At 42.7% G+C, this 17,067-nt stretch overlaps 1 protein-coding gene across 2 annotated transcripts in view; it reads left to right on the top strand.

The window, feature by feature from the left end:
• usp32 (ubiquitin specific peptidase 32) overlaps positions 1-10,534 on the top strand; it is a 95,122-nt gene extending 84,588 nt beyond the window's left edge. For both annotated transcript variants that reach the window (XM_080053845.1, XM_080053844.1), the window contains exons 30-34: positions 359-550; positions 950-1,178; positions 2,875-3,293; positions 5,832-5,924; positions 7,280-10,534. In XM_080053845.1, the coding sequence (XP_079909971.1) occupies positions 359-550; positions 950-1,178; positions 2,875-3,293; positions 5,832-5,924; positions 7,280-7,453 (1,107 nt within the window). In that variant the 3' untranslated portion in view covers positions 7,454-10,534. The remainder of the gene's footprint in view (positions 1-358; positions 551-949; positions 1,179-2,874; positions 3,294-5,831; positions 5,925-7,279) is intronic.
• Positions 10,535-17,067: the final 6,533 nt, after the last annotated feature.

The raw sequence follows: 17,067 nt of genomic DNA, 5'->3' as shown, positions 1-17,067 counted from the left end.
TCTCTCTCTCTCTCTCTCTCTCTCTCTCTCTCTCTCTCTCTCTCTCTCAGCTACAGTTAAGTTTAATGTTGTGCAGAAGATGACTACATGTGATGCCTATGTGCAGTGTTTTTCTCTTTGCATACTAGCCTGTCCACTTTGCAGTTTTTCCCCTTTTTGTGATTAGATGTAGGGATGTCACAGTGTGGACATTTTTCCACCAGGTATTAACTTAACACCAGAAATGTCCAGACCAGAAAGAACTTAGTTCTTGTTCTCGCAGCTCTGTCACCGAGAACTTTATTGTTTGTTCTCGCTGAGTATGTAGCAGCCTTTACATAGACATTGTGAATGCACCCTGAGCCTGTTGTCTGTACAGATAGTGGAGGAGCACTGCAGTGTGGAGCAGTCTCGCCGGGCCCAGGCCGAGCCCATCAGCCTGGACAGCTGTCTGAAAGCCTTCACCAGTGAGGAAGAGCTGGGGGAGGACGAGCTCTACTACTGCTCCAAGTGCAAGACACACCGGCTGGCCACCAAGAAGCTGGACCTCTGGAGGCTGCCACCCATTCTGGTTAGTGGCACACAGCATCCAAGTCAAGAGTCCCACACCTGAGCTCTGGCCTCATAGAGATATGTTCTTAAAGGTTCAGTAAGCGGAATGGTCAGTTTAGCTAACTTCCTGTCAGTGACTGCAGTTAGCAGTCCCCTCCCTCGTCCCTACGTCACCACATTAATGCACTGCGGTCTTCAAGCAGTGAGTTATCTAGCATCATCTCACCACATTAATGCACTGTGGTCTGCAAGCAGCGAGTTATCAGCATCATCTCAAGGTTCAAGGTTTTTATTAAATGTCCTACGAGGGCACATTTTTACAATAATTGTAGATAGAGCAGAGCTATACCTTTGGCTTTTCCCCTGTAGTTGTTGTTTGTGTTGGAAAACCAACAGAGAAATGTCTCCACTCCTTCAGATCGTCCACCTTAAGCGCTTCCAGTTTGTGAACGGTCGCTGGATCAAGTCCCAGAAGATAGTGAAGTTCCCTCGGGAGAGTTTTGACCCCAGTGCGTTCCTGGCCCCCAGAGACCTGGAGCAGCACTGCCTCCACTCGCGCAGTGAGAGTGAGGATCTGCTGAGGGTGAGAGCACAAGACAACCTGTCCTCCATCTCTGCCCCCGCCGGCTTCTGCAACCTCCACAAAGGTAACCATGTCCACTGTTGTTTTAATGGCAGGCTTCCCATGCACTGAGACTTAGCCACATTTCTAAAGGTCCCCCTATTATGCAAATTGCCCTTTTTCATGTTTTTCCAACATTTATATAGGTCCCTGGTTAGAGACTCCCAAAGTACGAGAACAAACAAACAACCCTCTCTCTTTTTCTCCATTTCCACCTTTCTGAAAACCTGTGTTCATTAACCCCAGTCAGATTTATATCCCCTTATGACAGGGGTGTCAAACTAACTTTCACAAAGGGCCAAATTACGACATGATAATCACACTAAGGGCCAGACATGTCGCTTACAGACATGCCTTCTTTTTAATCCAAAAATCAAACAACATATCTAGGTATATAACCTGCGTACATACAGGGGCATAGGCTAGGTTTTGTTTACATATTTTGGGGGACAAATTATAGGTGGGGGTATGGGGGTGCTCCCCCAGAAATGTTTGTGCGTCAAACACTTAATTTCCTGTATTCTGGTGGATTTTTCTGTTTCGGTTTTCTGGGCCTTTTCTGCGTCAATTTATTGTGGAAATGTCAACATTCAGGTTTCTGGTGAAACAATTATGAGGAATATAATGCAGCAGGGCTCTCACTGAGAGAATGCCTGAGAGCCTCTCAGGCATTCTGGATTGAGCCACAATATGTTTTCTCTTGGATTTTTCTAAACTTTCTGCATATTCAAAACATCACGTTTTTTTTTTGTTTGTTTTATAGGAATCATGACCCGGCACCAGTGTTAACTATTTATGACACTTTACATTGGTAATGAAATGCAAAGCCACCATTGGAAACGAAAGGGGTGGGCTATCAGCGGCTATCTAACGTTAGCTAGTGAGCTACATTGTAACTTGAGGCAAAAGTTAGAAACCAGATAATGTTAGCATTCATCCTTAGACACTTGACACAATCAATTATCAATATTAGCATGCTATTTAGCCACATAGATTGGCCTATTTATAGCCATTAGAAAACTGACATCCTTTCTTCAATGCAAGTTCATCAATTCATGGCTTAAAATCCTGAGCTGTGGAACTTTCAGCAGACATTCCTAGTGGTCAGCTACGCGAGTGTCCTAACGGTTGGGAGCGTGTGCGATGTGCGGATATGGCACAGGCTCCACATGAGAAGAAAATAATAATAATGTTTTTTTTAGTTTTTTTTTCGCAGGCCGAATTTAATGAAATTGCCGAATTGGTTCGCGGGCCAGATTAAATATTGAAATGGGCCAGATTAGGCCCGCGGGCCAGAGTTTGACACCCCTGCCTTATGATGTCATAAGAAGAGAAGCCGCGCCTCCCTCATGACCAACCTAATTTAGCACTACCTCCACCTGTGATAAGCCACACACCCCCAGATCCTCCTGAATCTAACTGGCAGTTAGATTCAAACCGGTAGTTAGGTTCAGGCCCAGAGGAGATTCAGAAATGACACTGAGAAATATAAAGTGTTTTTAGGACACCACACCATGAAAACTGTTTCTAGTAGAAACCCAAATTATGATTTTGAATGTGAAAATGAGCAGAATATGTCCCCTTTAATGACACCTATGCCTTTTCTCTATCTCCTTTTGTTATGTTTGTTGGTTAGGAGCAGGACAGTATGTGAAAACAAATAGCCTGCTAGCGGCCAAGCTGCAGAGGAAGTGTGTTTTAACCCTGTGGTTTCCCCACAGCTTCCCCTGCCTCTAGCAGGAAGTCAGCTCCTTCTCTGAGCCGGAACAGCAGCCCCTCCTCCAGCCCGAAGGCGGGCAGCGCAGGCCGCAGACCGGCCCGTCTACGCCTGCCCCAGCTGGGCAGCAGACAGCGCCTCTCCAACAGCAGGGAGAACCTGAACGGAGCTGCTACTGCTGAGGCTGAGCCCGGGGACAGTGCACTGCAGGCGGACACAGAGGGCCAGCCTGGCTCAGAGGAGACCCTGGTGGTGGACAGTTCACTGGGCCCAGAGGCCTCCAGCAGCCACTGTGACGTGATGCTGATGAACGGAGACGGCCTGAGCTCAGACTGCAGCATAGACAGTAGCATGGACCCAGACCACCTGCTGCTACAGGACAACATGGCTCTGGATGCCATCTACAACCTCTATGCAATATCAGTGAGTAGCACACATCACTGGCCCTGCACTAGGGCTGGCTTTAGTTCACTAATGATTGATATCCATACAGATACCATGACTTCCATACCGGCTCCTGAAGGATACTTCTTTCTATTCTATGAAATCCCACACATTGGCCCTCATTTATCAAACTTGCGTGGAAACTGGTGCAGATTCTGGCGCAAATACCTCCCTACGCCAGGTATCGCGTGGGATTTATCAAACAGTCGTATCTCGCCAATCTCAGCGTACGCCAGGCCATTATTGATAAATGCGGCAGCTGAAAACAATCGTATCACGCCCCTATATTTTCTCAGTTTAGAGGCCTCGCCCAGAGGTTTTACGACATGGATATGCGCATTACGGCACAGAAGAGGAACTTCACTGTAGTAGAAATTGACAGAATAACAGTGAAAGTAGAAAAAAAATTGTTTAATTTCGGAGCATTACAAGCGCCATCAAAGAACAACAGAAGGCAGCAGTTAGCAAGGAAATAACTGCTGCGGTCAACAGCGTTGGTGTTGACAACAAACGATCTCCAGCTGAGGATTTTGCATTTGAGGTTTACATCAGTACTATCGCTCAAATGCTATAAAACAGCATATACAATTATATGTCGCCATTTCTTTACATAGATGAAGAAAAAGTGGTCTGACTCAAAAATTGCCACTAAAAAAGCATGTTGCTGATCTGAAATGCAACCAACTGGTGCGGGCATAATATAAGTGGTAGAGGAGAAAAAGACGCACCAACTGTCCGATAATGGTCCCCATAAAATAAATACACGTCTGCAGAGATTTGAATGATTAGAATGTATTGGCCCTTTTAGATAGCACTACTCAAAAGGGTTTTAAAAACTAAAAATAACACATTTTGCGTTTTACTGTATGACAGCATGCGCTTGGCACGAGTGGTCAGCCCGGCCGTCAGCTGCACAAGCCGACCCTGCAGCGATCAGCTGTGAGAGAGCCCACCGTCCTGCTCCACCAGCAGATCGGAACAACGTGCCGGTTAAGGTGGAAATAAATCGCTCGCTTAAGCGATCAATGACACATTAAAAGAGGAACTAACATCCCAAAAGTGCGTCAAATAAATAAAATGTTAAGCTGAATGTTGTGCCGTGTATTTTTTATCATAAAGAGCAGTGTAGGCCTACTACATATTTAATACTTAGGCTAACATTTTGAATGAATGCAGCCCCCGTGCCTCAGTGTCCCCCCAGCTGCTCCAAGTCAGCGATAACTGCCCTTACACAGTCCCATGCAGCGCTCCTAAATGGCCTGTGTGCGCACTATTGAATCAGCTCTCCTACTCAGTTGCACACCATAAGCTGCACATTTTTAAGTGATTAATATCTTTATTTCGGTCTGAGCAAACACTGCATTTGTATTATCTTCTAATAATTGTCCAACAAAGTCATCGGCTACCCGGCAAAGCCTGCACTGCGAGTCCATGCTGTTTACAAACTTGCGTACACGAGCTGAGAGCTGGCGTGGGATTTGAGCGTATCCTACGCTCACGTCCATATTGATAAATGCCGAGGTTTGCGTGGAAATGTGCATACACCCACTTTTCTGGTCTACGCACGGTTGATAAATGAGGGCCAATATGCTACAAAACAAGGTGAAGGTGAAGTCAGCAATTCTAGAAAAGGCTAAGCTCTGTAAACAGGCATGTTGCTAGCTACGTTGTGTCCATGTTTACATACCCTTTGTTTACATGCCCATTTATCTAAGCTGTGTAGTAACGCTGGATTTTTATTAAACGCACATACAGTACAGAAAGGTCGCGGATCGTGAGATGAAATTCACAGATTTATTTAAAACAATTTTAACAATATTTTTTGGGCATTTTTATGCTTTATTGATAGTGTAGAGTTGAAATGGGGCAGAGAGGTGAGTGACACGCAGAGTACGACCACGGGCTGGAATCGAACCCGGGTCCGCTGCTGGCCGAGGCCCATGGGGGGGACGCCCTACCAACTGAGCTAAGGGCGCCCCCATATTCACAGATTTTGACAACAAGCATTCTCCAGAATCATGGACCCTACCTTTGTGTTTTCTTTTTCAGTTCCTTGGCTTTTTACATAATTTCAATCAATAAAACTTTGAATAAACTGAAATAGAACTGACTGCCTTCAGATTAAGACAAATGGCCGATCTCCTGAGCCACTGATGCAACAACACAATATATGAGCCAAAAGGAACAAAATGGGAACAACAACAAAAAAGGCGATGCATACTGCGTAACCCATGTTGTAACCTTATGTATTTTCCCTGGGTGCCTCCAAACAGCCAATCACCAGCACTTTTAGATTGTGGCACGTCAAGCATACTGCAAGCTTATTGGCTCACTGACATTGATGAGATCAACTCCTTTAGGTATTGAAATTTAGGATTGAACGACGGGGCATTTTTCGATATTCAATGGTATGGAGGCTTTTTGGTTGTTGCTAAAAAAGTATGGAACTCACATGCCCAGCCCCGTCACACAGCTAGTGTTGTGTTGAAATCTGTTTCTGCTTTGTTTCCTCATCAGTGTCATTCAGGAATCATGGGAGGAGGCCACTATGTGACATATGCCAAAAACCCCAATGAGAAATGGTACTGTTACAATGACAGCAGCTGTAAGGTAAGACTCTATGACATGTCCATGTTCTGTCGCCACATTAAACAGTAAACCTATTATGACAGCGTTCTGATTAACCCTGTCCACAGTGCTATTGTATCAAAATGGAGGGTGACATTAGTATCCTCTGCTCTGTATTGAACTTTGGGTTGGAATACCAGAGATGGATTTGACAAACACATTACATTAGTTAGCCCTCATTTTTAAATGATGGTATGCTGTTAGAGAGAAACGTACAGTTTATAATAGAAGTAACTTTTATTACACAGCATGGTCAAAAATACAACAAATATTACTTAAACAATAGAAAGACATTTTTCAATAAAGCACCTATTTTACCAATAACTTTTGGCCTAGCCGACCTCAAAAGTGAAAGTAATTTTAACATAGATAGGCAGTTCACATAATACTTTGGCAGGTACCTTTTTCACACATGTATAAGTTACTGTTATAAATGAGAAGACTGCATAATTCTGTCTGAATTCAAGGAGCCACTGTTATTGTTAACTGCAAATGAAGGCTAAGATTAAAAGCCATGGAATGACTGACCATGGTGGCATCTAGTGGTGGATACATGCCATCACACAAAACTGCATGTTGTTGTCTCACCTGTTGTAACATTATGTTACAGGCAGTGTTGGGCAGTAGTGACCAACTAGTTAAACCACATTTTGCTGTAGCCTAGCTTGCTTGTATTTTTCATACCTGCCTAAAACTTTTGCACAGTATAATAAAAATCTTTATGTCAGACTCTCAAGTAGATCTATTGTTATACATAAAAGTAGGAAATGAATATATAAAGATATACATACAATATACAGTGCATGTGTCATTTGTAAAGAATGTGTGGAAACGGTCATGCCAGATGAGTATTGAAAGCAGCTTGTGTTGCATTTATTAACACATTTTATTTAAATGTTATTTTTGCTTAATGTATGACCTGTGAAGAACAATTTGTGTTTGTTTCTGCAATAGACTCAGTGGCATTTGTTGCTGGCATGTGACGTTTCTTGTATTATATGTTGGTATAATTTCACAGCATTGTCTATTTGATCATCTGTTTGATGTAGCTTTAGTTAACCAAACTAGATGTCTCCCCAGACTTCTTCTAGTTTTAAGTCATGATTGGAGCTTATCCAACACTGATAGCATGTTGATGGACCAGAGCAGTTGCCTCACCTGTGTGTGTGTGTGTGTGTGTGTGTGTGTGTGTGTGTGTGTGTGTGTGTGTGTGTGTGTGTGTGTGTGTGTGTGTGTGTGTGTGTGTGTGTGTGTGTGTGTGTGTGTGTGTGTGTGTGTGTGTGTGTGTGTGTGTGTGTGTGTGTGTGTGTGTGTGTGTGTGTGTGTGTTCCCTTCAGGAAGTGCACAACGAGGAGATCGACCCCGACTCGGCCTACATCCTGTTCTACGAGCAGCAGGGCGTGGATTACTCCCAGTTCCTGCCAAAGGTCGACGGAAAGAAGATGGCCGACACCAGTAGCATGGACGAAGACTTTGAGTCCGACTACAAGAAATACTGTGTCCTCCAGTGATGCCCCGGCCCCTGCAGCTCTGAGCAGGAAACCCCAGACGCACAGATATCTTCACAAACTGCTAATGACCAGAGCCACACTGGTCTGTCTTTAGGGAAGCGTCGCAGCACTTTCTTCACGTCATCGATAAACAGGGATTAAGTGTAGAGGTTTGCCAAGATAACAATGGTGAAACTCTAGATAACCATGGTGAAAGCACTAAACTGGTGCACTTTGCTGAGCCTGAACAAACAAACCCCCCCCCCCCCCCAACCCTACCCCCGCTTATGAGAACAACCCTCTGCCATAACATAACATCCATGTAACATATGCTTGCATACTACCGCCACTCTGAATGTATGCCTGTAAGGCCAAGTCATGCAGTGATGTTGCTTTTTGTTATTGTGGATTTTATCACTTGTGAAAGAAAATCGTACAGAATGAGATCCACAAGGAACTGCAGGTGTTAAAGCAAGGCCAGACCACTGGATGCAGACTGAGTTTTAATGCCCAGGTGAAAACGGAGCACAAAGTCGGTGTCAGTGTGGTGTTTGATGCCACAGGCTAACACCATGTTGGAGTTTGCTCTAGAATATTGAATACTTTGACAAGCATTTGTGAGGGAAACAAACAAGCTTCTCCAAAAGGTTTTCTTAGTGATAGTGTAACTAGAGAAAAGATGAGTCTCATATGCTACCTCATCGCTTCCCTCAGTCTATCGGCCAACTCGACCCTAAAAGTCTCTGACAGTATTAATATTAAGAAGAAGCCAACCCATGTGTAGGAGTCATGGTACACACATTTCTAAAGCAGAATCCCTCCCTCCTCCTAGGACACACACAGGTCCTGACGTGGACATGAAATGATTTAGGCTTTTTCTGCCAAAACTGTGTTTCATCCCACAGCTGCCAAATATTAGTGGTGATCTTTGCAATGTTGACCCATAACTCCTCTGTGACTAAGCCTGGCTTTGTTTAGGACAGGTGATTAGGATTTCAAAAGAGACTTAAAGATTAATATACAGTATATGTTTTTTACTTTTTTTTTCCCCTCCTTTTTTTTCTGCATTTTGCAATTGCATTTTTTTAATAAAATAGTTATTTTATTGTTGTGAATAAGGCAGGCTTCAGGTGGGGAATGGCTATCTGTCTCAAAACTAGCACCTAGAGGGGTGAGGCTTATTTTCAACATGCAACTCACTTCAACTGTTGATTCAAGATAGGCTTCCCAATATAAAGCCACTTAAAAGTATGGACATTTTGGTTCACTTTCTAGCAGTAACAAATGATTCGACTGGTCTTTTTAACATTAGATGAAATATTTAGAGAGTAACTTCAAGGAGGACTCAACACTTGGATCAAGGCTGAGGTCTAAATGGCTGGACATTTTAAGGGTACCCACACTCACCAGTGATGTCACACTGTCCCAGAGTACATCTGTGCATCACTGCTTTCAACACAGCACTCTGCTGAATACATGTAGAAGCTTTAGCAACACTTGATTTTTACAGGTTACCAACGGGACAAAGGGGGCACATCCCTCGGGCCCTAAACTCTGTTTGATCAATTTGTTTGGTAATATGCACCATTAAAGCCTTTATTTCTACCTAATGTTAAGGCCCTGAATTACTAAGGGGTCCCGTGTCAAAAAAGTCTAGTTTGAGTGCTGGTTAGTTTTGTACTTGACATTGTTCTTATACGGTGCATATTTCTAAATAAATGTACAGTATCTTTCATTCATTCACCACATCACCATGTTCAATTGGAACCCGTCCAATGACTGAATTCAAGATGAGCTAGATATGTATTGAGAATAAGATTTCCAATTGTTTCACTGATTATGAATAAATATTTGTTTAATATTTTATATTTGGAGGAAATTTATCTGGAAATCCACAAAGCTCTATGCCCATACACAGCAGCCAGTGATGTCAGATGATAGTGTTGTGTTGAAAGGCTACAGTATGAGTCTGGACTGTACACTCATGTGTACAAGCCTCCGTGTAGTAGACCATCATTTGTATTTGCTAAACTCAGCTCCACCATTGTTTTTTTTACCTGAAGATTTGGATTCTTGATGTGACTGGACGTTAGTTTGAAAATGAAAACTGACTGAGGGTCAGCGGCTCCCCAACCATTCCCCCACTTTGTCTTGTAATCTAGACCACAGGAGATGAGTCCCTGTGCTTTTTTTAGCTGCTGTATTTATGAGGAGGAGGCGTCATAATGGATGTATATGGAGAGCTGTTTGTCACTGAATGAAACTTTTTTTTTGCGTATTACGTTTGTTGAACAAATGGAAGTGTACAGATGAGTGCTATTTATGTTTTGCTTGCTGAGCGCTTTGATGATGTCAGTCAGAGGGGACATGTTCTTAAGGATGAGTCTCTGGTAGCCTGGTTATAAATTTTGCTTCATTTAAAGATTTAAAGGTGCAATAGCTGTCTCTCTCTCTCTCTCTCTCTCTCTCTCTCTCTCTCTCTCTCTCTCTCTCTCTCTCTCTCTCTCTCTCTCTCTCTCTCTCTCTCTCTCTCTCTCTCTCTCTCTCTCTCTCTCTCTCTCTCTCTCTCTCTCTCTCTCTCTCTCTCTCTCTGCTTCTTTTGTTCTTCCCTCAACCGACTACGATGTGGAGCTCAGCCTACCACACTTAAAACTGTATTAGAAAAGAAATCTAATAAATTGAGGGTAATTCCAGCGCAATTTTAGTTTCTCCAGGAACAAAAAAGATGTCTGACCTAAGGAAGTGAGCTTTGATACTGACATTGGGCAGACACTGACCCCCCTCCCCTCAACCCCTCCACCTCCCCTTCCACCAGGCAGCGTGATCTACTACTGAGCTGTCTGTCCATGTCTGGAGCCTCTTTTTATTTAAGTTAATTTCTGTACGATCTGAACCACAGTTGTTAATTTAAAAAGATTTAGTTTTTTGTTTTGTAACGTGTCTGTTGAAAGAAGTGACATTGCACTGACATGAAAAAAAACATGTATATATGAGAAAAAACTATGTGTTTTGTAAATAAGCCAATGAAAAGTATGTATTTGAATATGAACTGTACAAAATACTGTACTTGTAGTTGTATATGGAGTGATACCGTTGATCTGTAACAAAATATCCAAGCAACAAATTAAATTCTGCAGAGGAAACGACAACATGGGACTGACGTGTTTTTATTTCATCTCCTCAGTGAGGCGACAGCTCCACTTGCAGTAGCTGGACAGCTTTAGATGCTACTCTGAACACATACTCTCATTTCCTGTGCTCATTTTTTAGCTATTCATTCCTCCCAAGCATTTACACACACACACACACACACAAGCACAAGCACATGGCACACATTACACTGAGAGAACCTGCACATTTGAGTTGTTTCACTTCTAACGGAATTCAGACAAAAAATTATCCATGCATGTATTCATGCTGCAGAGCAGCCACTATAATCTCATACTCCCTAATATTAGTCAGTTAAAGCTGTGCAGAGCCCTTAACCTTGTAAACAGCTATGAATAGATTGCTTTGTCATCCTCTATTGTAAAGTAACATGCTGCTGCTGCAGATGACTGTGGTGACCACATGCAGGGTCTCTGCACAAACTTCCCCCAGGTGAATACTGATCTGTGTATCCTGAGCACCTCTTCACTTCGGCTGTCCTCTGACATGTGTAGTAGCAGGCCTCAGAGCTGCACTGTGGACACTTTACCTCACCATCTTGTTTAAGTCCATTAAATAAGAGCCATCCTGCTCCAATATCTGCCTTTAACTCAACACTGCTGATACTAACTCTGCGTTCCAATCCCCATACTTCCCTACTATTAAGTACAAGAAAAAGATGTAGGATGCCCCAGTACATGCAAGTCAATTGTAGTATGCTGAAAATACATAAATGCCCCACTAACTCCAATAGCATTTTGGAGTATTCGTATATTCTTGACATAATGAAAAAAAAATCTTCCTTGTCTGATTTATTTTTCTCTCCTGAGGCCCTTAAACTCCTCTGTACTTAAGTATGTAGTGTAGTAAAAAGAAAAAATTACGTGATTTGGAACGCAGGCTAAGCTTTAGGCATTTGGTCCTTTTATTTGAAGTACTGGAATTATTCCCATTTTACTACTTCTTCTTTTGAGTATTTCCATTTCATAGCAATGTGTACTTTATGCAAGAAATAGTGGACCTGAGGCAAATGTGTACGGGAGAACGGGGTAATGTGAGCCACTTTTTACATTTGCTCTCCTCTTAGCGAGCTAAAATGATTTATCAGTCAAATGTACACATTTCCCATTAATTGAGAATGTTTCCTAGTAATGTACTTTATCAGAATCTATTCAGGACGAACGGCAGTGAAAATATGATTGTTTCAAAAAAAGTTGTCTTGTGTCTCACTTTAACTGGGGGTAAACTGGGGGTAAACTGAGACAGACCAAACAAATCAAGGGGGTAAACTGAACCACTTGCTTTTACCACTCTAAACTACCATAACAGCACATATGTAACAGTTACAATCCTGACAGCTAGCTTGAAAATCAAATATTCCAAAACTAATGTCGGACGAGTAACAGAATCATGGGTTTGGTCAATTAAGCAAAAAAAAATTTTCAAACACTTGAAAGTAACTGATCAAATACAACATATAATTCATATTCAATAATTATCATTAAAATGAAAGATAGAACCAGTTAGTTTAAAAAACAGTCTTGGGGTCAGAACACAAGACCCTTAAGGCCCGGACACACCGGCCCGATAATCGCCATCATAGAGTCTGGAGGGGGCGGGGACACGAATCTGTTTGGTGTGTGTGTGCCGTGAAATCGGTCGTCGTAGATGTCGTCGGGCTTCTTTTGGGCGGCGGGCAGTCTTTCAGTTGGAGCAATTTGATTTGTGGAGGGCTAGCGAATCAGTGAAGCCCGGAAGTGAGGCGGGTAGCACAAACAGCTAACAACAGTTAGCCATTGTTTTAATGTGTTTGTTTGTTTCGTTCAGCAAGTACTCACATGCATCCACCCTTGTTGACTGCTCGACACCATGCTCGACACTCTCTGCTAAAAAAGGTGCTCTTTATGGTCCATAAATATAAATACGTATTTCTATCTATGTTTATGGTCTAGAGAGCCGTCCCATCATTTCCGGCTTCCGTATTTTTTCGGGCCACAATACAGATTAGGGCCGCCTGCTGTTATGGAGACATTACGTCCCGCCGCAAGCGCAGAGCGTACGGAAAGTCAGCAGTCGGCTTGGTGTGTTCTTTGCACTTTTTTGGCCGCGACGGGAAGACTGGAGCTGCCTGAATCAGCAAACTCCATTTTCGTTTTTTTGCCTTTAGAGCCAGCTAGTGTCTGGGGGTCAGAGCAAAGGACAATCAGGACCAGCTTGAACAGCCTGGGACTCAGAACACAGGACTAGACCCAGCTGTCATTTTCCATCTTTTGAGTTTTTGATTATTATTTTTCTGCATTTGTTTTATTGGGATCATTCATTTAATAAAGACATGTTACTTAGAGTCCATTGAAGTTAAAGGTCACTCTCCTGTCCCCCAGATACATACCTGCCAAACCATGCCCTTGCTGACATGACACCTCTATAACCATTCAACCCCCACCTCTGGCCCGCATTGTCTTTTGTCCTATTCAAACTAGTCTCCTTGCTAACTCAAATATAATGGATTCATTAAAAGAGGGCACAGACACTGTCTCACTTTACCCCACAGCATTTGTCTCACTTTACCCCACTGCCACAATTTGAGAAAAAACTACCTCTCAGCAATTCAGGCTAATCTTCAGTTTTCATCATCACATGGTTTCATATGTTGGTAGTTCATCAACATGTATGATAGAAGTTTTTCTACCTGAATCAATTTGCTTTGGCACAACAGCTGATTGAGTTAACGGCAGGAAAATTTACTTTTACATACAAAAAAGAAATTTTTGTGAAAAAAACATGCTTACAACATCACCATGAGGTCCTCTCTTTCATGGCCACGGGGAAATGAGAGGGGCTTGAAAACATATATCTCACATGACCAAAAAAGCGTTCCGTTGCCTAGATACAGGGGGTGTCTCACATTACCTGATGTGATGTCTCACATTCCCCCGTTCTCCCCTACATCATTACATTACTCTACACATTCAGATTTAAAAGACCTGTAATGAGCAAGTTAACGTGTTGCTCTGTTATACAGTATATTAAACCAGTCAACGCTTTGTAAAGATGGTGCAATTAATAATAATAATAATAATAATAATAATAATAATAATAATATATTTCATTTATATAGCGCTTTTCTCGCACTCAAAGCGCTTTACATAGGAGCACAACAGTAAACAAACAAAAGGAAAATGTAAAGTTGATGGGGCTTGGGTTGGTGGGTGATCTAGGGGTAGGCAGAGGAGAAGAGATGGGTCTTGAGGTGGGACTGGAAGATGGTGAGGGACTCAGAGTCACGGATATGTTATTACCTACAACTAAACAAAATACAACCTTAAAGTGAGGCCTATACATTATCAAACAATTGTAATAATTATTGAGTAGTGTCCTGTTTAAGTTGGCATATCATGAGGAGATATTCACCAACTTTGCTAAAAAGTGATTTTGAAAACAAGCATTCTCTAGACTAGCTGACTCAACCTTTAATTAACACTGAAAGGGCGCCACTGCAAAGGGAGTGTTTTTAAATTTTTAGATTGTTATTGTATCTTATAATATATTTACTTAATACTTCTATTGTATTAGTATAGTATTTTGACATTCTTTTTGCTGTTTTTCCTGAATCCTTTCAGAATAATCCAGTTGATAGACTGGTATCAAACCAAACCGGGTTAGAAAAGTCCTTAACATATACGGTATGTAGGGGAGAACGGGGTAATTTGTCACACGGGTAGGTTGTCACAATCGTTATATCTCGGAACCAGAAGGCGCTGTCTGTTAAATTTTGGTATGTAAATATCCACAACTGGGATCAGAGGTCACCTACATAGTCTTCCTTGGAGTTAGACTGCTGCATTTGAGGTGAGAGGACTGTAAAGGCCAGGACACACCAGTACGACTCGTTCCGACTACCCAAAAAATGGAGTCGCCGTTTCAGGAAGCTCCAGTCTTCCCGTCGCGGCCAAAAAACACACCGAGACGACTGCTTATTTTCCGTACGCTCTGCGCTTGCGCGGGACGTAATGTCTCCACAACAGCAGGCGGCGCTAATCTGTATTATGGCCCGAAAAAATACGAAAGCCAGAAATTATGGGACAGCTCTCCAGAGCATAAACATAGATAGAAATACGTATTTATATTTATGGACCATAAGAGCACAATTTTTAGCAGATAGTGTCGAGCATGGTGTCGAGCAGTCAACAAGGGTTGATGCATGTGAGTACTCTCAAAACGAAACGAACAAACACATTAAAACGATGGCTAGCTGTTGTTAGCTGTTTGTGCTACCCGCCTCACTTCCGGGCTTCACTGATTCGCTAGCCCTCCACCAATCAAATTACTCCAAATGAAAGACAGTCGGCCGCCGATTGAACATGCCCGACGACCTCTACGTCGGCCGACGTCACGGCACACACCAAACAGATTCGTGTCCCGACCCCCTACCGACACTACGACGGCGATTATCTGGCCGGTGTGTCCTGGCCTTTAGTGTTTTTCATGTGCTGTTAATCTTTCGGACTTTACTCAGAAAAACGGCGTTGGTAGCAGGTTGATGAAAGAAGACGCAGTTTGAGGCAGATGAGGAGGTCTCAGGAACAATTCTCTTATTTAAACAACAAAACTCATCCTGCAGTCAAAACGAAGCCAATAAAAAGTTAAAGTGTTTGTTGCCAAAAACGAATAGAGGTACATGCATAAAAGAAAAGGCTATGAAGAGTTCCTGTATACTAAAAGACCTGTCTCTTCCTGAATTGTGATGGCCTTTAACCCGCAAATCTAAGTGAGCTGATTGGTCCTTAGGTCAGTAAGCTCCACCTCGCCTAACTCCTGATTGGTGGACCCTAACTAGCTCTGACCTACACTGTTCAGAGGACATCTGTGTGAATCAATTCCTAGAGGCGATATCCCGTGGGGCACTAAGAAGTCTGATTCAGTAACTTTAGGACAATCCCTTTAGCCAATAAATTAGCTATTAGACCTTCACCCTTTCCCCCCCGAGACATGTAAACCCAAACCAGACTGTCCTAAATTGCCCCCCACCTAGGATCATCTCCGAGTCTCCCTTTGTGTGCAATTTAAATGATCTACAGATCAGCCTTCAGGCTTCCTCAACTTAAGCAATCCATATTCCTAACTCTGCACACACATATACCCATGAGAGCTGCTCTCCCCTTATAGTTACTTATGTATGTAATTAAACAATCTCCTGATTATCAGTAATCTTAGAATGTGTCTTAACGAAATACACTACACATGTCAAATTGAAAATATTTAGCTCCTCAGTATTTTTCTTCTAGGCTTTTACACAATGGGTTTATAACAAAACATGTTACCCTAAAAAAGTGTGAAGGGTAAGCTATAGTTTAGATTGTTTTTAGCAAGCTAATTAGTTGTCAGATGGTTGTTGGCCTTGATGCTAGCAATAAATTCCAGTTGGGGTTGGTCGTCACATTTTTTGGGGGGTTGGTTGTCACATGTTATCCAAAGGGTGCAGCCAGGAAAGGAACCCAATAACAAAAGAAAATGTCAAGCTGTATCCTCACTGACACCCCAGAGAAGGAGAGAATTGAGCAGGAAAGGCAGCTAGCATGCAAAAGAGAAAAAGGACAACAAATCAAAATTACCCAGTGCATCCCAAACTAGACCAGTTGCCAAGGCAGTGCACTCCACCCCAGCTGGGGAAGAAGAAACAGAAGAGACAGGAGGGGGAATCTTCATCAGATGAAGAGGATAGTTTGTGTTTGGTTTGTATGGAAACGTTCTCCAGCACCCGTTCAGGGGAGGTAAGGGAGAAGTGTTGTATGTGCAACCACTACCAGTGGGCACACAATCTCTGCTTAGTTAAGGCCAGGACACACCGGTCCGACTACCCGAAAATGGAGTCAGCCGTTTCAGGCAGCTCCAGTCTCCCCGTTGCGGCCAAAAAAGTGCCAAGAACACACCGAGCCGACTACTGACTTTCCGTACGCTCTGCGCTTGCGCAGGACGTAATGTCTCCATAACAGCAGGCGGCGCTAATCTGTCTTGTGGCTCAAAAAAATACGGTAGCCGGATATAGCCGGTAGCGATAAACTTGGGTTGCGTTCCGAATCGCTCTTTCTTTTTTCTATTCTACATACTACATCCGACGATAAAAATAATCTAGTTAGGATGCAGTAGGTATACTATTGGGACATACTTTACTCTCTTATTTCATCATAACATTGCGCCTTGATCTTGCCTCTTGCTTTTATATCCGTCACATCCCCGTTTGTTTTTATATGGAGGCTTTGTCGATGTGACGTCACTTCACGTGCGCACTGGATTGTGGGTCAGAATCGCCCTAATAGGATGCAGTTTTCAACACTTACAGTCTTGGCCGCATGAAGTAGGACATCCGGGTACTTCTAACCATCCTAAATCTGGCCACAAGAATCGAGACATCCTAAATCTTTTTTCTACATACTATATAGTAGAAAGTATGCGATTCGGAACGCAACCATAGATAGAAATACGTATTT

Source organism: Ammodytes marinus (assembly GCF_949987685.1).
Source record: "Ammodytes marinus genome assembly, chromosome: 3".
In the NCBI taxonomy this organism is placed as follows: domain Eukaryota; kingdom Metazoa; phylum Chordata; class Actinopteri; order Uranoscopiformes; family Ammodytidae; genus Ammodytes; species Ammodytes marinus.
This window is presented reverse-complemented; position numbering and strand designations above follow the sequence as displayed.